Raw genomic sequence first — 22,653 nt, forward strand, 5'->3', positions numbered from 1 at the left:
CCCTTAAAAGGACAATGGGGCGCGCAAGCGAGAGGGCTTGATTGAGGAGAATGGAGCCGTGGGAACGGCGCATGCGCAGAGCGGCGGGCGCTGAGGGGAGGAGTGACGGGGGGGTGCGGGCTCGCGCGCCCGCCCGGGCTGGCCGGCAGAGCGCGGAGAGAGGCGGGGAGGGCGCGCAGCGGCGGGGTTCGCCGCGCACGGCACGGCAGCGCACGGCACGGCACGTTTGTTGGTGGGCGCAGTAGAGCGGTGAGTGAGTTCTTGTTCTGTCTGCTTAGGGAGGAGGAAAGAAAAGTATAGCCGAGAAGGAACGGGAGCTTTAAACCGGTGTTTTTTTTTTGTTTGGGTTTTTTTTTGTGTTGTTGGGGTTTTTTTGCAGCAGTTGGTGGTTTCTGTTAAGTACAAGTTAATCCCGGAGCCCGTCTTCAGTTCTGCCGCGGCGAAAAGAGTTTGCCGCCTAGAAGCAGTTTGACACGCGTGGCTCCTGTGCGCGGCGTTTTCCCCCTTTTCTTCAATTAGCGGAGTTTAAAGGAGGTGCTGGCGGGGAGAAACGCCTCCCGCATTGTTGCAGACCCATCCCGAGAACTCTGACTTCCCCCCCAAAGTGCGGTTAAAGCCCTAAGTCTCAAGGAGAAAGCGCAGCCAGGTTCCCGGCGATTTAACTCCAAAAGCGGTCTCCAGCTGCGGAGCGTGTTAGGGAAACCGGGCTGCCTGGGGATGCCGGGCTGCAAGGCACCCTTCCCGGGCCGCGGCTGCGCAGCCTCGCCACGCGGGCTGCGAGGCACCGCCGGCCCCGCCGGGAAGGGCGGCGCGGCCCCGCCGGCCGTGCCTCTCCCCGGTGCGGAGCGGGTGGCGCAGGTGCGGCTCCCGGCGCGTCCCGCGCAGCGCGGCCCCGCACCGCACACCTGTAGCGCCGGCGCGCACAAGTTGGTGCCAGCGGAGGGGCGGGGGGCACGGTGGTGGCCGCGATCCCCCTCCCTTTCACGGGGGAGAGGGGGCAGTCGTTTTTATTTCTAGTTATCGCTAGTATTTGCGGAGGGGTTGGGGTCTTTGCGCGCTCCGAGAGGGGGAAACGTGCGGCTGGGGGGTGGCGTGACACGTGCTGCCCGTCGCACGGGTCGCGGCGTGGGGCCTTCCCCGCCTCGGCGGGCGCCCTGCCGCCGGCCCGGTGCGTGGCATTGCTGGCGTGGGGACGGTGCGGCGGGCGGCGATGGCGTCCTGCCGCTCTCGCAGCACGGCGCGGGTGAGGGTCGTTGCCGTCCCCCTCAGCGTGTGCCCATGCCTGGCGCCGACAAGTTTCAATTCCCGGCTTCCGCGGGGTTTGCTTGGCGGGGCGCGGAGCGGCGGGACGGCCGGCGTGCCCCCGGCGCGGCACGTAGGCAGCGCCCGACTGCAGGGAAAACAAAGGGCTCGCATGTGCTGCGGGCGCCGCGGCTCCCCGGCGCGCCGGGGGAAAGCGCTCGTCCGCGGGGCGGGGGGGGGGGACGACTCAGCCCCGGGGAAGGGGGGGGTGTCGGTGGGGTAAAACTTGTCCCGCGGGGGACGGTGTTTTTCAGCGGCTGGCTGTCGGTTTTGGAGGACTTTAGAGGGGTGGTGAAACTTTGGATGCACACGCGCTCCCCGAGGTACCGCGCTGCGCGCACGGCGCGGGTGTGCAAGGGCGGTTGGGCGAGCCCCGCCGGCCGCCCCGGGGCTGCCGCAGGGTGGGGGGCCCGGGGGGGGCCGTGTCGCCCCCGCCGCGGCGTGCCCGCGTTGCTGGGAGGTCTGCGATGGCCCTTTGAAGTGCAACTGTTGCCATGTTTGAATTACGTCAGGGCCGAGCCATGAGGAACCAGCGCGGGGCGGCGGGGGGACGGGACGGGACCGGGGGGGGAGGCGGCGGTGGGAGGCGGCCGTCACCCTGCCGGGGTCGGGGTGCCCGGCGGGGCTGCTGCGGCTCGACCCCCGCTTCCCGCCGCTCCCCCCTCCCCCGCGCCGGATGGGGCGGCTGCACCGAGACCGCGTGGTGGGGCGGCGTTTGCAGCGCGGGGGCCGCCTCGCAGCGCCCACCTCGGCGCTCGGGGCTTTCCTCCCCGGCGCGCCGCCTTCCCCTTCCTGTGCTGTTTTAATTTATTTTTAATTTTATTCGTCTTTCGGCAAGTTGAACGCTTGGCAGCTCCGGGGAGGGGGGCCGGGGCCGCCCGCGTGTGTGCTCCCGCGGCTCCACCTGACCGGCAGGGCCGCCCGCGAAAGTAGGTCGTCCGCCCCGGGGGGGGTCTTTGTTCCCGGCGCTGCCGCGCCTCCGCCCGCCGCGGCCCCCAGCCGCCGAGCGAGCCCCCGCCGGCGGTAACGGGCGGGAGCGGGGCGCCCCGCCGTGCCCGGGGCCGGCGCTTCCCCCGCGCCACGCGGTGCTCGGCGGAAAGCGGCCGCCGCCTCCCGCACCGCGCCTCTCCCGGGGGCTGCGGGAGCGGCGCCACCAGACTCTACCTTTTTTCGGGCATCTTTTATCACTACTGTTTTTTTTTTTTTTTTTTAAAACTTGAAGTTTTGCGCCAGGGAAATGCTCCCGATCGCGCTCTCCCTTTCATGAGATAGAAGTTGCCGTCTCCTCTCGTACACCCGTCTCCGGATGCGTGTAGCTAAAGGGATTTAAAGGGACCTGCCAAACCTGTTGTTTACTCGGCTGTGCCTTACCGCAGCGAGCAGGGCTGAATCCTGCCTGCCCCGGGGCTCCCCCAGCTCTGCCGGCAGCTCTCTCCTGCCGGGAACGGCCCCGGTTCTTCCTACAAAGAGCCTTGTCCCCGTCAGTCTGCTGACGGGCAGTCCTTTGGACCCAAATTATTCAATAATCATTACAATTGCAAAAAAGTTTGGAGCTGTGCCCCGGCGCTGTAGTTCTGTAGGCAGCCGGCGCAGGATGCTGCCCCTCAACCTGCTGCTGTGTGCCTAAAGCGCCTGTCTCTTGGCTGGGCCGAAGGCAGGGCCCTGCCACCGTCCCCTCCTGGGTGGGGAGAGGAGAGGAGAAGGCCCCGTGGTCTGATCTGAGCTCAGAACTTCAACAGCATCGCATTTCTGGTGGAGGCTGAGTAACATACTCGAGCACAACCTAACTGTAACGCGCTCTTTTTTCACTTTGAATTTTAATTCGGCGCTGGTGGAAGGTGGTAGGTTGGCAGCCATGGAGACATCTGTTTAACCCTTTTACAAGGCAAGCCAGGAGGGTGACGGTTCCTCAGAAAACCCCTTTACTGCTGTGTGCTTGCTTCCAAAGGTGAGACTGTTTGTGTCAGCCATGTGGAGGGTGTGTGCTGTGGAAACCCCCTCCTCCCCAGTCTGCATATAGCCAGATTCACTCTGTAGTTTACAGCTTTTTTTAAATAAACAGAAAAAGATTGCACGAACTCTGCAGCGTAGGGGGGCAGACAGTGAACTGGAGGCCTTTCTGCTGACACCAGTGGACACTGAACTCCTTTGGCACCCAGGTAAATTCCAGGTTTCTTGGGATCTGTGGTCCATGGTAGGGAATCAGCAAGTAACAAGTCGTGGGATTTTCAAACACACCGACAGGCATGCAGCATCCAGCTCCCTCTGAAAGTAGGTGGGATTGAGTGCCAGAGCCTCTGGGAAAAATTCCTCCTCACTTCTCTCGCAGCCCGGAGATTCTCAAAGAGGAGCTAATTGTCTACGTTTGCAGTCTTTCCTTTAAAAGAAAACGTCACTGACTTCTTAGTAGAAGAAGATGTTAAAAGAGCTGGTAAATTCACACATGTTAAAAATAAACAACATTAAAACTGTGATGGTTTGTTGTCTTACTCATGCTGAATAGCTCTTTCTGTGTCACCAAACTCTCTGCTTTGCATTGATTCTTAACACCTGATGCTTTGTACCTCTTTCGTAAGAGATGAACGACACGCACGGTCCTGCTTGACAACCAGCTTCTCCTTCAGACTTGCATCCCTTGTAGCACTTGTTTTTTAACAGAAAGAAGCAGCTAGTGAGCTGGGGCTTGAAAACTGAGTGGTTAAGCAGAATGCATGGGCGGGACTCCATTTAATGACTCAAGCCTTTGCATTTCTGTAGAACGTGCTCAGTCCAAAGTCCAAGTGAAATGGCCAGTAATATTACTTAAGGACATGGAAATGTATGCTTTTTAATGAAGTCACTTCAGCTATTCTGCCAAATGATTACTACTACTTTAAGTCCCCATCAGGTATGTTACCCTCTTAAAAAAACCAAAAAAAACCCACCACCACCAAAACTGTTCAGTGTCTCATGATCTCAAGTGTCTGTGATGCTTTTTCAGTAGCAGGTGGTTGCAAACAGCAGCATAATAGCTGCAGTGACTGTACTCAGATAAGCATCACAGACTGAACTCCAGCACTTGCTTGAGAACATCCCAGATTTTCCCTCCTGATCAAGCTGAGCGTGGTGTTAGTTATGCAATAGGAGTTTCGGGGGCGGGGGGGAAGTCCTCTTTCAAGATGGAATGTCTGCAGGTGGGACAAGTTTGGGATTTTTTTTTCTTCCCCTATGCAAATCTTACTGATTACTGTTTTCATGCTTTGGCCTATCCCTTCTGGAGTGCTAACTGCACGGCGGTTTAGAGGAACACCCAAGCGGCTTAGCCTTTCACTTCTCATGTCTAAATGGGTTAGGTACTTATTTCCCACTGAAGATCAGCAGGTAAGTAGGCTCCTTTGTGACTTGACTGCTTCTGAAAATTTTGCTCAGAACAGCTTGTGACCCAGCCAGGATGCTGTGGAGGCTCAAACATGGGAAAGAAATGTCCAGTTTGATTTTTTTGATACGTGCTCGGTAGATGCTGCCAGTTGCATCTGGTGTGCTAAGATTTCACTGTCTACCAGCAAAAGAGTGAGTTACTTATTTTGGCAGAGGAAAGATTCCCGAAGATGTAATTTTGACCTTTTACTGGTTTTACTCAGCTCATCAAGTGAAAACGCCACAGAATGCTGTTGTATTCAGAAGTGCCTGGGCTGTAGTGGCCAAATACAGCTTTCCTCCAAGTAAAGTTGTTTTGGGTGGAGAGAGGAAGAGAAGTGGAAGGAAAACCTGAGGATATAGGGGACCAGAAGAGTGTACGGTACACACAATTCTAAGGTTATGGTTGTTGGAAATTAGTCACACTGTGTTGAGCTGTAAGGACAGATGACAGTGTAAAAAATATTTTTGCAAATACTGAAGTTGCATTTTCAGATGACTGCAGTTAGCTTGGTCTCTTACTTCCTTGGAGCATTCTGGCTTTGGGCATGTTAAAATACGGTTTTCTGGGGTCCAATTTTAACTTCTATTCCAAAGCTGCTTTTTGCAGCATGTAAGCTCAGGGGGGAAGGTATGTTTACATTGAGTTTCTGATACAGATCAGCTCCTCTGTTGATGTAGAATTCTGCCCTGCAGTTGATTTTCAGTAGAGGTATTGCAGTTTATTTCAGCAGAGGGACAGGCCCAAGAATTTATTAGCGAGACAAGCGATTCTGCTTCTGGCGCCATAGACAGCTCTGGAAGCATTTTTCATGTGTGTGCATGTGCCTGGGTGCATGCACTTGCAGATGTAAAAGCCAGAGCATGTATATTCTTTGTATATTAAGGCATTTTTTTCTTTTCCTTTAAAAGAAAAAAATTGTACCATTTTGGCTATGTTTGTTAGTTCCAATGAAATGCTGTAGACATGAGCATTGTGAGATTTTTACTGACAGGAACCGGCTGCATCAACATATGTAGGCTAGATGGTATTTTTCTGTAGCCCAGCTTCAGGGAGGCTGTGCCAAGGCTGTTTTGTACACAGAATGGGAAATCAAATTATTTGCAGGGGTTCTTCTCATCTCTGACAATGTGCTAGCGATTTTGGGTTGCACAGAGGGTGAACGCTCCAGGATCAGAGTGAGGAGATGGGAAGAGAGGAAGGTATTGAGTAGTTGGACTGGCATCCCTCTGCTCTCCCATAACCCCAGGGAATGTTTCTCTTTCAGCTTTGCAAGAAGCAGGTGAGCATGTTCCTTCTGACTGGCCTGATAATTGTGTTACAAAGGGAGACATGCCTGCCTTCTAGGAATTCCTTCCTTTCTATTATAAAAGGTTTTCATTCTTCTTGAGTGATCAGAAAGAATGCAGAAGGAATCTGGAAAGGCAAATGAAAGTGGCTCAACTCTTCTTGTTTTAAAATCTAAAAGAGTTCAGAAGTTCTTCCCTAACTTGAAAACTTGCTAAGCATCTGAAGCAATACCTCCTTTTACTTTAGATCATCAAATAAAAGTTTGCAAGGAAAACTGAGCACCGAATTCTAGTCCTGACAGGTAACAAAAGCATGACACCATTTTCACACACGTATGATGCATGCTGCTTTTTACCAGCCTTTCACAAATGTAATAAGCAGGTTGTGGGTTTTTTTATTCCGCACCTACTTTACTGTTCTCTGCTTGACTCCAAATTTTTTGCAAGACAAGTCTCTATTTTTGATCCTGCTTTTCCAAAAGTGAGAGGGCAGAGGAACGGAGAGAACTTGTTCCTGCAGTCTTTTCTGAGTCCATTCAAGTTGCTAAAGCAGTTGTTTAAAGCAGAACTTGGGGGAATAGCAACTTCTCCTTTTGCGGGGAGACCAGGGAGGAGGAGGATCACTTTTCCTCTGACTTGGGGGAATACTGCTCCCCTACTAGTGCAGATAAATCTCCATTTCTGCAGAATTACAAATACACTCCACTAGGATTTCTGATTCTTTGCTGGTGAGCTGTCCCTTTCGCTTCTGTGCAACTGCTGATTTACAAGACGTCATATATTTCAGTAACATGCTTAAATTTGGCAAAATTATCTTGTGTAATGCTTTTTAACTTCTGTGGAGCTACATTCTTACTTGCTGTCTTTTTATCTGTCCCAAATTTCACGTGGTTAAACTTCCACAGCTAAGATTCAGACGTTACGGTAGCTGGCAGTCTAACTCCCTGGTTCTAACTTTTCTAAAGATCTAAATTGCAAAGCTTTCAAGTTAAACCTTTTAAAGGGCCCAGTCATATGTACTTCTAAGTATACTGAAGTCTATAGAAATGTAGTGTCAACTCCAGCACTAGACACACAATTATGGTTTAGAATGGAAGCTGAGACAGAGAGCTTTAAGTTCAGCAGTGCTGATAAGTACTTATAGACTCAAATGCTTCTACATTAGCTATTAAGCTCTCCAGCTGACAGAATATTTAGTGTATAATGGTCAAATGGCAACTGTTTAGGATTAAATGGGTAACTGGACTGACGCCTTCCATTTATAACTGCACTTCGATGCAGTTGTCCGAGAAATCTGTTTTACTTGTGGTTTTGCTACTAGCTCTTCCCCATTCAGGCATGATGTATGGTAATACCGTTGCTGACCATTCATCAAGTGGGAAACAGATGGCACTAGTTTCCCTTCTATTGAAAGATTGTGTTGAAAGGCTGCTCCTCTGAGAATGGCAGCAATGATGCAAAACAAAATATTTTCAGAATATACGTGTCTGATGCCAGCCTTTGCCAGAACATTAATTGTAAAACATGCATCTTGTTCTACTGTGGTATAAATACCAGCTGGTGACAGAGATCATCTCATCAGCGTCTGGATTTCTGGGAGAAACCAGGTTAGAAAGTAAATCAAATTGTTTGGATCAGTTCTGTGTCTTGCCCTGTAACAGTAAAGATGTTCTTGCTGCTTAAGTTTTGTGTGTGCAGTTAGTCTTTGACTTTCTAAAGAAAAGCACCAGACCATGGACTTGATGTTGGCATAGTCAAGAAAAAAATCTAAAATCGCTGTTTGATAGTTGGAAATTCCCAGGTGAACATGCTGTTGGATCTCCAGAGGCTTGTTAAACACAGTGTCCTCAAGAGACACGTCTCTTGAAGGAGCACATCAGATGCTAAGAAACAAAATACATACTCTTAAGTGTTTGCCTAGACGCTCTGTTGTTTGTTTGTCTTGACGGTCCAGGGCTACTAACCCGATTTGGCTGTGCATTGAAGTTCATTTGCTAAGTGTCCCTGAAAACATACCTAAGCAGAAGCAGAGAGTAGTTCTGAGTCTAACCATCCCTTAGCAAACCCATTCAGCAGGTCACTAGTTGGGTACCTTCTTTTACTTACTACAGCTGCTCCTGGCTTTCAGGCCGATGCTGTGCTAATAGAGCTTCTCCTTAGAAGCCTGGCGACATTTGGGGTGACTTTGCTGGATATTTGCACAAATCATCCTTGTGAGAACCCAGCCCTAGGTGAGCTCCTATGCTGTAAATGTGCACAAAGAAGAAGGGAATACAGCACTTCACGCCTGTGGCAAACAGCATGAGTTAGGACAGGAGGGAAGGAAGGACCTATCCCCTCCATCTCTCTCTTATCAAGTCCCTTGCCGTCAACAGGCTCTGCGAGGGGTTTGGTCAAGACAAGCTTTTTGGAGAGTTGACTTGTGTCTTTCTACATGTTTGTGCATGTAATTGCACAGAGACATTGCACTAATTGCAAGGAGACATAACCTCAGTGGGCACCAAGTGGTCTTGTATTATAATATGCTAGACGGAAATGCAAACATGTACACTTTCAACTGGATATGGGTTCCTTAATGGATTTTGTGTAAGAGTGTTAACCAACAATATTAGATAAAATTTTTGCTTTTGTGTTGTTCTCAGGAGCCTGGGAACCTTCTGCGGAACCTTGTGCGTTTATTTTGCAGTGCTGCCACGCTCTGATCTTCCCCTCTGGGGTGGGGGGTTGTATTTTTACTACTTCTTACTGTGACTAGGGGTGGGTGCTTCACTAGCTTTTGCTGTGGTCCTGCAAAAACGCACGGGATCTTTTTCCCTCATGCAATCTCTGTCGTCAGTAAGGTAAGCACAATGCTAGGTATGGTTGTTTTGTGGAAGCGTATTTTCAGCCTCACCTGAAGCTGCTTTTCAAATTATTTTATTGCTGTAATGCTGTGGCAAGTCTTGCTGCTGTAGACTGAAGATTTCAGGTTAATTTTCTCTGTCCGTCTGGAGGATATTATAATTATGTCCCTTGCCTTCCTGCAGGTGGAAGATTTGGGGACAGATTCCTATGCCACATACATTCATCAGTAACCCAAGTTGGGTTGCTGGGACTTGGCAGTTCCTGGAACTGAGAAGTGACTGGGAGTTCCCTCTCACCAGACTGGCCCACAAGTGATGGAGATGCTGCTCTCCCAAAAGTCCTGCCTGAGCTACTGGGTCTTTCAGTAGTATTTGTGGGGAGGAGAGGTAGTTTTCCATTAACTTGTACAAGAATATAACGACTTGGCCTTTTGTTAAGGGAAGAGGGGGAAATCTTGTGTTATTTGCATGGCTCTGTCTAATTTTAATTTTTTAAAAGCAGAAGTTCTCAGCAGTGGGAGCCTGTTCTCATGGAGCTTCCTGCAGCTGGTGGCCTGTCCCCTCTCTGAGCAGTTAGTGTGGGGTAAGAAGCAGCAGAGGTGGCTGCTCACTCCCTGCAGCAGGTGGTTGAGGCAAACCTTGCACCGTGGTCTGTTTAAAAGAGAACCTCTTGGAACGGTCCCCACCTGTGTTATAAGACAGGTGCTGTGTGGCCTGTGAGGACTTGCTGTGTGTCCAGGCCCAGTGCCAGGAAAGCACTGGCTTTGCTCAGTTGTTGGTTTGTTTTTTTGAAGCGCTGTGGGAGCTCTGTTTGCTCTGACAGCTTCTCATGCCGTGTCAGACTGTGCCTAACAGGAGTCTGCACTGGGGAGTAACTGGTGCCTGGGGAGAACTGACTTGGTGGTGGGGACGTCATGTGTTGAAGGGGTCTTTGTCGTGGTGACTGCAGTAAATCCACTTGTAACTAACTTGAAAAGTTTCTGCCAGGAAAACACTTCCACTGTACGTTACCTGCTCCGATAGCAAATCCCAGCCCGGCTGTACTGAAAAGGATAGGCAGACCCCTAAGAGCAGCATGGCTTTTGGCTTTCTGAGCCGGTGCCGAGTTTGCAGAGCTGGTGGTTAAGAAGAAACAACTTCCCTGTAAATGGAGTACCTTTTGCTCTGCCGTCATTGGCAGCGGCTGGGATGCGTGGTAGGCGCATGCTGAAATGCGCCCCAGGGTCCTGCTCCCCGGCCCTTTTCTAGCTGGGTTTCCTTCCCATGGAAAGCAGGGCGGGGAAGGCGAGAACTGAGCCTGTGCTGACAGGGAGCTGGGATGTGGCTGGGGTGCTCACCCAGGCCTGAGAGTCAAGAAGTGCTGCTGGGTCCCGCAGTGCAGACATGGCCATTGAGGGCTGGGTGGGACTCCACCCTGCTGTTTTTAGGGCGGCTTTTCAGGTACGTCTGCCCTACCGCCTAGAGGTATGACTGCAGCTCATTTAAAATGACTCCTACTCACTTTCAACAGAGTTTGGCAGGGATGTTTCCAACAAACACCAGTAATGGTGACGAGGTAGTTCCAGTGACCCAGGGTTCAGCTGCCAACTACTTATCCAGGGGCTCGGGCAGGTTCACGCAGCCTGTCCTGCAGCCTGTTTTGCCGCATACATAGGGCTTTCATTAGCCAAGTCAGCTGCATTTACACCTCTGGGTTGTGCTGTTGTAGATGTGCCCTTAGAGTAGAATTGTGCAGTATATGAGCTTGTCATGAGTCCTGCTGGGTATTGCTTAATATTCCAGCTGTTGTTAATTGTTTTGGTTTTTTTTTTTTTAATAAGAAAGTGTATTCTAGGTGCATCTGCTCTTCTGGGGCAATGCAGGATAGAGCTATGGCCTAATCTAGCAGTTTCCCATCCTGAATTATAATTTACTCTTGGTTTGCCCAGTGAATTGCCCAGGTTTTTCTTTCATTATCTAACAGTGATAAGTAACACCAGTTCCTGTTTGTTTTCACAGGCTACAGCTGGGAGGAAAAGATGTTTGGCTTTCACAAACCGAAGATGTATCGGAGTATAGAGGGCTGCTGTATTTGCAGAGCTAAGTCTTCCAGTTCTCGTTTCACTGACAGCAAACGTTATGAAAAGGATTTCCAGAATTGTTTTGGGTAAGATTCTTTCTTTAGTCAACATCATGGTCAGTCATGGTGTTGATCTCAGGGCCACGAACCTGATGTGCTGTCCCTCTTGCTCTGAGAGACTGAAAGATTAGGTTAGCAGAGGGGGGGGCGAGGGGGGGAAGGCTGGCTTCAGCTTCCTCACAACTTTCCTGGCCAGGCCAGGAGGGGCTGGATCCTCTGCTGCTGTGTACGGTACCATTTGGTTGTCAGCCTGCTGTTGGTGCCACTGGAGAGCTGCTGTAGTTCGTGACAGTGAAGGGTCAGGCTCGTGCCTCTCCCACCTCACAGCACGTGCATTTTGCACGTGTTCCTTAGAGGTGTAAATTCCCACACAAGATGGTAAACAGCACAGGTACATGGAGGTTTTCTGTGGCTCTGAAGATTCAAGAATATTAAACAAAACTTGATGGGTAAATATTTAGCAGTTCCAGCAGGGTTTATGCACAGTACCTTGTTTCGGGTATTGATGCCTTTGTTCAAATAGGGCATATCAAGATGTTATTAAAACTTCTGATTGGAAACCCATTCTGATGGAAAGTGAGCATCAAGTAATTAGCTTTCCAATTAGGTAATGTTGCATATAGTGTTACTTGAAAGCATTAGTAAGCAAAACTATAAGTACCAGTGATTTCTTGTACCAGCTGCTGTGACATTTAACTTTTTTGAAATACTTCCTAAGAATTTTGACATTCTGTCTAAATTTGTGTCCCTGAATTGCTAGCAAAGCAAATTCTTCTGTGATAGCTTGTAATTGTTTTTTAGTTTGTTTATTTTGAATTTTTTTTCTGAGGCAATAAGAATTTCTCCTGTTTATGCTGTAGTTTTCCATGAAATTATTTCCTCTGGAAAAAAGTCTGTTGTCAATAGGTATTTTCTGCCTTTTTTTTTTTTTTTTTGGTCTTTTTGGATTACCTCTTATCAAGACCTTAGGCCCAAGTGGAAATTTCATGCATCATATTAAAAACTATATATACTTATCAGTATCGCTGCTCTTGTCTCAAGTGCTTAACTTCATATGTATAAATCTTTGCAATCTTTAGAAATATTTCCCTTTCCTCCTTTCCTCCCCTTTTTCTAGAAACACTCCTTTCAAGTGTTGAAAGGACAAAACCAAAGCTTTATAGTGCTTTGTATTTACCATGGATTTTTGTACATAAATCTGGTGCTGACAGTTTTCCTTGTCATATTTCTTGGCTACTGTCCTTGGCAGTGGAAAGACTGTGTGAAGGCCCATTGCAATTTTTTTTTTTTTGTTAACTACAGTAAAGAAGCTTGCAGTATACCAGGGCCTTTGGTCTTGTGCTATCTGAAATATGTTTGCCAAGGTAAAAATGCAGTCTTAACACTGAGCAAATAAAGGCTTATCTGAGCCTGCCCCATAAATGTTTCAAAGTCTTCCCACTTAAATAGCTGAAAAATTGTGCAGTGTCCCCCCTTTATATTTCGTTTAGCGTGGATTAGCAGTAGAGGTAATTTCTGAAGAAAGCTTGTTAGAGGGAGTGAGTATTGCTGTTATTCCAGAGGATGCTGTTTCTGAAACCTTATCTTACGCCTATGCAGGAGTGTGTTAGGTGGTATTTGTTACTCATCCTTGAAGCTCTGTGAGAAAGTTAAGAGCTGAATAAGCTTTTGTCGGATCTCTGAGGTCTGTTCCCAAATGTACATTCAAGGAATATGATTATTCCTCCTCCCTCCCTCTCCAGTCAAACCAACCAACCCACTGGAACTGTGTGGGTTGGGTTTTTTTGTGAGGTTTTTTTTTGTTGTTGTTTCTTTTTTTTTAAACAAAACCAACTGAAGGTGATGGGACTGTTGTTTTTAGTGCCCCTCTGGAGGCAGATTACACCACCTTTTATTTCTATATGGAAGAATGCTTTCTGAGAGTGAGACCTGATCTTTAGATGGCAATGTTTGAGCACCCCAGATGAATTGTAATGCCTGAAAAACAGAACTTGAGAACCCTTCTTTTCCATCAATTTTTATGCTTCTTGCTGTTATCAAGTGGGGGTGTGCTTTTATTAACTCTTGTCAAGTGATTTCTGCTTTTGTTTTTACCAGGCTCCACGAGGCCCGCTCAGGAGATATTTGCAATGCCTGTGTCCTTTTGGTGAAAAGATGGAAAAAATTGCCAGCAGGATCTAAAAAAAACTGGAATCACGTTAGTCATTTATTTCTCCTCCACCCCAAAACTAACTCGTCTTTGCCTTAGTCCATGCTGCTAGAGAGGGGAGGTGCTGGCAAGGATTTGGGATTTGCTATTTCCCCCACCCTCTCTCTTCCCACCCTCAGCATCTCTAAATCCTTCCTGGAGTATTTCCTGTTACATGGCTCTTATCTGTCTTCGTTTGGCTTATGTGCAAATGGTGATTATGCAAGCCCGGGATGGAGTCACAGACTAACTTACCTTGTAATTCCTTGTTTTCACAAGCTCATAACTTTGTCCAAAAGTCTCGTATGACACTCAAAACATTTCAAATTTGGCCTCTATCCAACATTGGTCGTTCTTTTTTTTTTGTTGTTTCTTTTTTTTAATAGTTTGAACAAGCAAGGTGACTTGCTCAAGCAACACATAAATCAATGTCGTTTAGTCACATAATTACAATGGCAAATATCTCGCAGCTATTCCCACTCATATATTCTGTTTTGATACATCTAATTTAGTTTGGGCCTAGGGCTGGGAAGATGATCAGGATTCTTTGTGTATGTTATAATCTTTATTCAGGAAGCCTTGATGGTGATGGGAGCCAGAACTATGGTTATTATTACCACTGGCTTTATTCAGAAGTTAAATTGATGATTTCTTAAAAAAAAACTCTAGGGCAAATGCTTGACAGACACTTTTAACTGAACCTGTATTGGCTTAAACAGCTGTTGTCTACTAAACTGAATTTGTCAAAAATAGGAAGAAGGCAAAAGTTGAACTGAATGTGCTTTTTAAACTAGTTTGCTGCATTTTCCTACAGACTCAGCTTCTTACAATCCAGATTTAAATGAAACATAAGAGTGTCGGTGCACAGAACAGCCTTGGTTTAACTAAATTGGTTTTGAACACCTTCAGCTAAGTCAGTACAGGTACCTTGACTAGGGCAGTATCTGGGTATGATGCAGAAGTATTATGCATGCATTTTCTGTGTTCTAGGTGGTAGATGCCAGGGCTGGACCCAGTCTTAAAACAACATTGAAACCAAAGAAAATGAAAACTCTGTCTGGAAGCAGAATAAAGAGCAATCAAATCAGCAAACTGCAAAAGGAATTCAAGCGGCACAGTAAGTGGATCCAAAGAGATTTTGGCAGTAAACTTTGGCCTCCCCTAACATGGCTTACTGTTAACTGGCCAAGCTGAATCACCATGTAGATTCAACTGTATGCTCACACATTTGGGCGCTCCCTGTTTTCACAATCTCTCATCCTCCGAGGGCTTGGGGAAGGGGTGGAATGAGGCAGAAGAGCTTGTGTGCAGGGTGGGCTGTGAGAAAGAGGTGGGGAAGCGGCGAGGAGGAGTGGGGTGCCTGGCTTGAAAGCGTAGGCAATTGTAGCTTATGTCCCACACTTAAATGACATGTCTCTAGAGAGAAATTCTTTGGCAAGACCCTCATTGAAACTGAAGTTGGAAGAGGTTTTCCTCTGCTCTCAGTAATGTGCTATGGCCATTTTCAGCTCTCTTTTCCCAAGAAGCACTGTTCTGTTGATACCGCTATCAGTCTTGTTCTTCCATACATGTTTTCAACCCAGGCTTTCTATTTAGCCTAGATTTTTTTCTTCCCCGCCTTTAAATTCGTACCATGTTTCCTCTGTATAGTTTCCTTACACCTTCCTTTGCCGGTCTCAGTGATTTCTTTCCACTAGCACTTAGACTTCAAACAGATTTGGATTCATAGCTTTCCAACAAAGCCATCTGCCAGTTATGCTCTAAATATATGTCGGTACTTTAGGTTTTTCCTCTAAAGCAAACCTTGCAGCTTCTTAACTGTTGCTGACTTGATCTTCTCTCTCTTTCAATTATCCTACCTGGCCTGAAGGAAGAGCTCTCCAAAGAATCAGTAAAGGCCCCGACCCAAAGAGCTTGTGCTATAGTTAATCTACTTGTGTTACTGTAAGTGCTAGAGATGATAACTAAAAGGTAGGCTAGTAGACCATCTGTTAAGGCGTGCGTCTGCACTGAATCCATAGTTCATAGCCTCAATCCAGCAAAAGCTCAATACTACCTAACCCATTGCACTAATGAGAAGAGATTTGCAAGACTTTAACTGGATGGGTAAGAAAGGAGATTTACAGAGAGAGAGAAAGTATCAGGTCTGAAGCACAGATCCCCATCGTCTTCAAGGATCTTCCAGTGATTCCAGAGCGGGACTAGGATCTTGTCCAAAGCATGGCCTGCGCAGGCTACGTTTGAGAGCCAGGAACTGAAACCTGATCCTGAACCTCTTTCCAGTCCCTCATGTACAAGGACCCCCTCCAGTTCCGAGGTCTGTCTCCCAAATGCTGACAGATAGTCTCTGTATTGAAATCGGCAGGGGCAAGTGAAAAATGGGTTGTCGTCATTAGGGTTTTTTTTGTTAATTAAAAAAAGTCTGTCTCTCTGTTCCTCATCCGCATGCGACCTTTTACAAGTCAGGAAGAGGATAAGTCGTTCGATGCATGTGCTGATTCTTGCATTTACTCTTTCCCCTACAGATTCCGATGCCCACAGCACCACTTCGAGCGCCTCCCCAGCTCAGTCACCCTGTTACAGTAACCAGTCTGACGATGGCTCTGACACAGAGATGAGCGCTGGCTCCAGCAGAACACCAGTTTTCTCCTTTTTAGATCTCACGTATTGGAAAAGGTAAAAAGCAACAGATCGTGTACTCTGTTCAGTTAGCAATTCACTTCATGTACACGGTGCTTGATTTTCCTTCTTCAGGAATTTGCTGCTGCTGGACTTAATTTGTTTTAAAGATATAATTTAAGTCACAGTATTATACAATATCTGTCTGTCTTTGGAAAGAAATGCCATGTGTTTAAGACATTTTCCCCTATCTCCCTCCAGTTCCCTAAATACTAATACAGTTGCTGGAAAATATTTTTACGTTTTTGGGAGTAACAGATAATATTCCTGACTGTCGTTATCTTGTCTTAAAACTGTGCTCTGTAGATGTGATGTGTTACCAAGTACAACAGTGCTCTCAGCTTGCCAGCAAAACATAGCATTTGATTTGGTTGACCTGTGATGGTAGTCATTTAAAAAAAAAAAAAAAAATTGGAGTGGGAGGAAAACCACAAGATTTTCTGGGAGCTGATGAGCTTGTTATCTTTTATTGCCTGTTGTGACACAGTAATCCCTTGTTTAGTTCATTGCTCTATTGAAATTGTTGTGACTTTGCTGTCTCCTCTCAAATAGTGTTTGCAAGTGCATTGTAGTCAAGGTTAGTTCAGCCCAGATAGTTGTGTATCTGAAATTGCTCTGGGAAGCAAAATGGGAGACTTAGTTTTGTATAGATTGTTTTTTTTTTCTTTTTCTTTTTTTTTCCCCCTCAAAGTGGTGTTGTGGATTTAGACACAGACTTGTTTTCTCTTTCTGAGCCTCCTTTTCCCTCCTAACGTCTGAGCTGGAGGCTCAGAAAAGTAGTGTCTCGGGTCAAACTGATTTTTTTGCATTTCTGTAAATTCTGTATATTCTAAACACACAAACTATCTGTCTCTCTCCCTGCCATTTCTTCCAGGCAAAAGGTCTGCTGTGGAATTATTTACAAAGGGCGTTTTGGGGAAGTCCTCATAGACACTCATCTCTTCAAACCCTGCTGTAGCAATAAAAAGTCTGCCACTGAAAAGCCAGAACAAGAAGGACCACAATCTCCAGCAATCTCCACCCAAGAGGAGTGGTGACTTCCTTGGATAGCTGCAGAAGGTTATACAGATCCTCTTATTCTCTGGAAGAATACTAGAAAAGTGACTGTTCACTTTGGACACCTGCTATGCTGCCAAAAGACTATTCCCTAGAACTGTTTTGGGTTTTACTGCTACAATTCCACAAACTCTGAAGCCAGTTTGTATCCTTTCAGAAAGACTGTACATAATATTTAAGATGCTATGGAACACTTAGCAAAGCTGAATGCTGCTGCAAGGTTGTCTAATCTTCCCCCCCTCACCCCCACCACTCGCTTCACAAGTGAATATGAGGATGGGGTTTTGTATATTAAAGTATATGTAGTTCATGTTTCTGTATTGAAAGAAGCAGTGGTTGTAAGGCTTTTTTTTTTTTTAAGTTGGTTGGTAACCTCCCTTAAATCCCCAAGAAAATATTTCATTCTTAGACATGTATGAGTCAATAAGATGAACTAATGCATAGAAATGTTATAAGTCACCTCTCTAGTTATATAAATATATATTTTTTAAAGGTGTGGAGATCTCGCCCTATACTACTGACGTAAGAAAGACAAATAATTCATCCCTCCTATGTGATACAGACTGGTAAACTGCAGACATCTCTACTACAAGTGGTAGTTATCCAAGAAGGCCCCCAGCATAAAATGCTCTTCAGGAAGGGTGGGAGAGCTCTCCTCCTTAGCTAAGGAGGAAGATTTACTGAAGAATTGAACATAGCAAAATGGGAGGCTACTTTGTTTTAACCCAGCAGCAGACACCCTGGGCTTCATGCAGTAACTGACTGGTGATTAGAGATGGACCAAGAAAACATCTTGATGCCCAAGTTAGGTGTAGATGATGGCCAAAACTGAGTAAGTGCTATCTGTTGGCCCAGTGCAGCTGAAATGTGACCACAGACCAGACTTCCTGCTGGTTTTGGACCTGACACAGAACCAAACCCCTCGCTAAGCAAATCAGGCTCTGGTCCAGGGACGTAATCTGATTGCAGCCTGGGGTCTGGATTCACGATTGCTTTGGAACCCTTCCCCTGCAGTGCTTCTCTGGTTTTGGGTTTTGTTTTTTTGTTTGTTTGTTTAAACAACCACCAGATCAATGCTTTTGTGGATACTGAATATGAAAAGTTCTGTTAAGAATGGTGCTGTACTGAATCGAGGCAGCTCTGTTTGCATACGCGATCAAAAGATAGTATTTCTTCCATGGATTCCCAGACAAACTCGAGTGCAAACCATTGCGACACTCCTTCAAACTCCACTTTGCCTCTAAGGTGGAAGCCGCTTCCTGGAAGAGTGTGCTGCAGCTTTAGCTCCCAATTGCTTCACGTTCCTTTTATGAAGGTTTAACTTCTGTAAGTTGGGAATTCTGCTTTTTTTTGTTTGTTGCTGTTTTCGGGGGGAGGGGGGATTTTTCTTACTATTACTCTTTTGGGATATTCTACAATGGATTGCTACAAGCTTTCCTTTTTGTGAGAGTCATCGGCATAATACTGTGGTGGGTAGGGTTTAGGACTGGGTTTCCGTGTAATCTCACTTCCCAAAATGGGAATGCTTAGCAAATGAAAATATAGGTAGCGAAAGATATGCAGGTTTTAAGAGGAGCCTCTACCCTCAAAGCTTTTTTTTTTTCTTTTTTTTTTCCTCTCCTTCCTTTGGGTAAGCCAACTTCTGGAGAGAAAGAACATCAGGGGAAACAGGGCTTTGACTTATCACAGCCTTACAGCTTAGAGCTTTCATTGGTCTTATTTTGCTTTTCCTAAACTCTCTGAGATTCTGAAGGGAGGACAAAGCTGCCTACCTTGTTTTCATCTGCAACCAAATAGAATCATAGAATCATATAGGTTGGAAAAGACCTTTAAGATTATCGAGTCCAACCATAGATGTAATGGATACTTGCTTGTATAACAGCTTAACTAGGTTGGTCATGTCTAATAAGGGCTTGAGCAAGAGTACTAGCTGTTTTTGCAGACACCTGCTTTCATTTGAATTTGTGTTTTCAGCATCAGTAATTCTGTACACCTAAGGCTGCAGTATTGGTGGTAGGATGTGCTCTGATACGGATCATCTCTTCTGTATTTATTTATTTATTGCTAGATTTCAACCGCCAACTGCTTCCCCTACTCCCTCCCACCTCTTCCATTCCTGGTAGTAATGCAAAATGAACTGTATGTAGTCATGCACTTTGTATTAATGTATTAGAAATCTATGGAACCTGTTTTGTACTTTTATACTGTTCAGACACTTGTAATCCAAACTTTTTTTTACTAGGGTAATGAATAAATTTAGACTTATTTAGAAAATAAACAACTTCTCCTCTGTTTATTTCAGCTCTGTTCTGTTAATTAGACCCAGTGTTTGAACCAGCCCAGGCAACCCATGTTTCTATTTGAACAAGACTTCAAGACTTTTTTTGGGGGGGTGAGATAATTCTCTTCCTATTTAATTTGGAAAGAAGAGCAGAGCAAGGGAAGGAGATGGTGTTTATTATGATAGACAGCTGTCTCAGGGCAGAATCACAGAGCTTTCCCTTGGCACTGCGTGTGTGTCAGGCATTCCTTTACTGGGAGCGGGTGGTGCTGACATTTGGTATTCCCGCGGGCTTGCTCTCTGTCTAGCTCACCGGCGTTCGGCGAAGGCCAGCTGAAGCAACAGCGTTAAAGGCTTGGTGCTGACAGCATGTGGAAACATCCCTTTCCAGATCCAGCGGAATTGGTGGAAGAGACTAGTGCTCCTCTACTGAAGCTGGAGCCTGGAGTGTTTCTTCCCGCGACAGGCGTAGTCAGCTGGATAAGCTCCAGCAGACTGGTGGGAGCAAGGTCTCTGGCAGGAGATGGCAGTGAGTAACTGAGTTTAGAAGATGAGGCTATTCCCTGATAATGGGGAAAACACTGCAAACTTAAGCATGATGGCTTGTTGAAAGAGACTGTTTTGGACTTTAGTGGAGACACTGATTTATTCCTGCTGATATGCTGGCTGTTTTCTTATAAATTGAGCACAATGATATCCAGAGATTCGTGTAGAAAATCACTTCAGTGAAAGCTCTGCATAGACTGCAAGACCACATGATTTTAGTACAACAGCATCTATTTTGGACATATTTACATTCTCTGCTGTAGATGCCTAAACATACCTTGGGCATGATTCGGTTCACCTAAAATGAAAAGCTCTATGTAAAGTCACTGAAGAGAAGCAAGTGCACCAAAAGGTGGTTTAAAGCAGGTAAACTTAGTATGTATCCCACTCTTTGCAACTTTCACCCTTTTTCAAATAATGAATTCTGTCTTTTACGCTGCTGCTGCATGCCAGTGACTACAGGTACTGTCTGGGTAACCTCTGGGTGCTGAGAACATCAGTGCTGATGGACAGAGGGCTCTTTTTCGTGGGGCAGATAACCTGATGGAGGGGTACAGCTGTGGAGGAGGAAGCTCCTGTGGGAACATCGGGGAGGCAGGACTTGCCATTTTCAGAGCAATGTGAAATGAAATCAGGAGGCAAAATCCTGGGTAAAGCCCTCCTGTGCTTCACCTGAATCAGCTGTCACAATGACAAGTGTGACATCTGCTAAAATACCTTACAGTGCAAGCATTATAAAGATGTTTTACAGAAGATCGTACTATACTCAAAAGATGAGACAAACAAGGCATGTGACAAGAAGGTATTTTGCTGGAGGTCACCAGTGGGTAGGGAGCAGATTCACAATTTCTAAAGCCTGAGCTGAGTGCCCAGTGCTGCTGCTGAAGCACGTAATGGCAGATTCTGTTTGCTTTTCTATGGTGCTGCATGAAGAGTAATTTTATTCTGATCTGTACAATGTAGAAATTTCTTCCTCTGTGGCTTCTACAAGACTGAGCCTATAACCTGCTTTCTGAGCAGATGACTGGGTGCCATCCAACCCCATTGACTAAACAGTTACAACTCTTCTGAAGTCGTATAAAAATTTAGTTTTGATATGATGTAAGAAAAAAGGAAGCTCCTTCTAAATGGTTCTTGTAGCACATAATGCCATTTTCAGGTTGTCCAGATGAGGGGTAAGACAGTCTACCATGTGTTCTGCAGACCTGGTCCTGTGATTGCCAGCATCAGAGATGCAGCTCCCTTTTGGCTCTTGTTTTCTGTTTCATTCCCAGGGAATCTGGCCAGAAGGGGGAAAGGGAGCACATGTCCAAGTCCCCTTTTTGAGACACTGGAAGTCTGAAGTTCCCCACCAGGGAAATGCTGCTGGCCTCCTCCATACAAACAGTCTACAGTAAACAAACACAAAACCTGTGCTCCCTTGCAGAATAATTATATATAGGGTTTGTAAAGCTGTTGAGGTATCTCTTTGGTTGTGATGGGCATCACATAGCAAATGTAGCCTGTTTTGCTGTTTGGAGGAGAGGTTGCAGTTGGTATTTCTATTGGAAGGTCCACGTTTGCATTGACCTGTAACGGCTTCGACTTCTGTCGGTGCAGAACAGGTAAGTTACACAGTTACGGGCCTACAGAGAAGCGGGAGTGACATACTCTGGGAGAAAAAATGGTAAGCAAAACACTTGTGTACTTCCAAATCCTGAATATATTTGAAAGGAACGTGGCACTAACACTTCATGCCACCTATCATAAAGAATTTATTAGTGAGAGTTATTTGGAGGATATTTTCTAATGTACTCGAGAGAGAGGTTATCGCTAAAGGAGACCGTGGCACCTGCTTTGCCCTAGCCTCCTGCCCAGCAGAAGATAGACTGGAAAGGGACAGACTGCCCGGGTGTCCTAAGCCTTCAGTTCTGGCCATGGGAAAGGACCACTCATGATCCCGCTCAGCCCTTGCCCTCACCGTTGGCTGTAGACTTTTCTTCACCACAGACGCTGTTTCGAGCCGTCTCAGCCTCAGTGAGAACCTGGCCCCAGGTCTCTGCTGAAGCCAAACACAGTACTGGGAGAGCTGGAAATGGAGTGGGGGATGTGCATGTCATGGATGGGACTTCTTAGAAAGGGGCTGCAAAGAGGTGTGGTGCAGGTGGCTTTTATCGCTGACCTCTACAACGTGGCCTGATGATACCGGGGAAAATGCAGACGTTTACGAGGAGGTTCAAAAGCCCCAGTACCCAGGGGCACTGCAGGCATCGGTGGGAGCGCACGCTGCCCAACAGCTGACCCAGCAGGAGAGGGGACCTCGCAACCTGCTGGTGCGGTTACGCCCTTTCCATGCCACAAACGATTTTCTCCTGGCCAAGCCGCCAGTGCCGCTAACCTTCACACTGTCGTAGGTTTTGTTGCGGCCGTACCCCCTCCCTGCTCGGCAGCCGGGCCTTGCCACAGCACCTACGTGACCGCTGGGAGCTCTTATTAGACCGGGTAAGCCAACGCTGCGCTGGGAAAATGAGCTGGCCTGGCTGCGGGGGTGCTACAGCGGCCCCCGGTACCCGCCGCTGGCGAGGGGGCTGCGGTGTTTCGCAGCCGCTGGATGTTGTGCTCGTCGGGGACAGCCGCCGGCGGCGGGGCCCGCCGCTGTGAGGGGGCGCGGGGCGGCGGCTCCCCCCGCCGCCTCCCTCCGTCAGGGGCCGCCGGGGCGGCGGGGCGAGGCCGCGCCCGGCCCGGCCCCGCCCAGAGGCCGCGAGTGGCGCTGGCCCCGCCCCGCCGCGGCCGGGGGGCGTTGGGGTGCTCAGTGTGAGGCGGCGGTTTCAGCCGTTGGCCGGCGGGCCCCTGCCGTGAGGCACAAGCGGGCAGCGCCGGTACGGGTTTTACGCGCAGCGTCCCTTTCCCAGGTGGCAGTCACGGCGTCTTGCGGGAGTACCCTGCGCGACCCAATTGCCCTCGCTCGGTCGTG

At 47.4% G+C, this 22,653-nt stretch overlaps 1 protein-coding gene across 1 annotated transcript; it reads left to right on the forward strand.

Moving 5' to 3' along the window:
- The first annotated feature begins 135 nt into the window (after positions 1–135).
- On the forward strand, positions 136–19,174 carry SINHCAF (SIN3-HDAC complex associated factor). The gene is made up of 6 exons (XM_075158552.1): positions 136–249; positions 10,830–10,977; positions 13,048–13,147; positions 14,129–14,255; positions 15,664–15,814; positions 16,692–19,174. The coding sequence occupies exons 2-6, from the start codon at positions 10,850–10,852 to the stop codon at positions 16,852–16,854; spliced, it is 669 nt and encodes a 222-aa protein (XP_075014653.1). The 5' UTR covers positions 136–249; positions 10,830–10,849; the 3' UTR covers positions 16,855–19,174.
- Positions 19,175–22,653: the final 3,479 nt, after the last annotated feature.

This window comes from Calonectris borealis, chromosome 1, assembly GCF_964195595.1.
Source record: "Calonectris borealis chromosome 1, bCalBor7.hap1.2, whole genome shotgun sequence".
In the NCBI taxonomy this organism is placed as follows: Eukaryota; Metazoa; Chordata; class Aves; order Procellariiformes; family Procellariidae; genus Calonectris; species Calonectris borealis.

What these genes read in the sequence shown, in the direction of transcription:
- SINHCAF (XM_075158552.1), top strand. Translation starts at nt 10,850, where the DNA reads ATGTTTGGCTTTCACAAACCGAAGATGTATCGGAGTATAGAGGGCTGC. An exon ending in GATTTCCAGAATTGTTTTGG is followed by an intron (nt 10,978 to 13,047) that starts GTAAGATTCTTT and finishes TGTTTTTACCAG; the next exon opens with GCTCCACGAGGCCCGCTCAG. An exon ending in CTAAAAAAAACTGGAATCAC is followed by an intron (nt 13,148 to 14,128) that starts GTTAGTCATTTA and finishes TCTGTGTTCTAG; the next exon opens with GTGGTAGATGCCAGGGCTGG.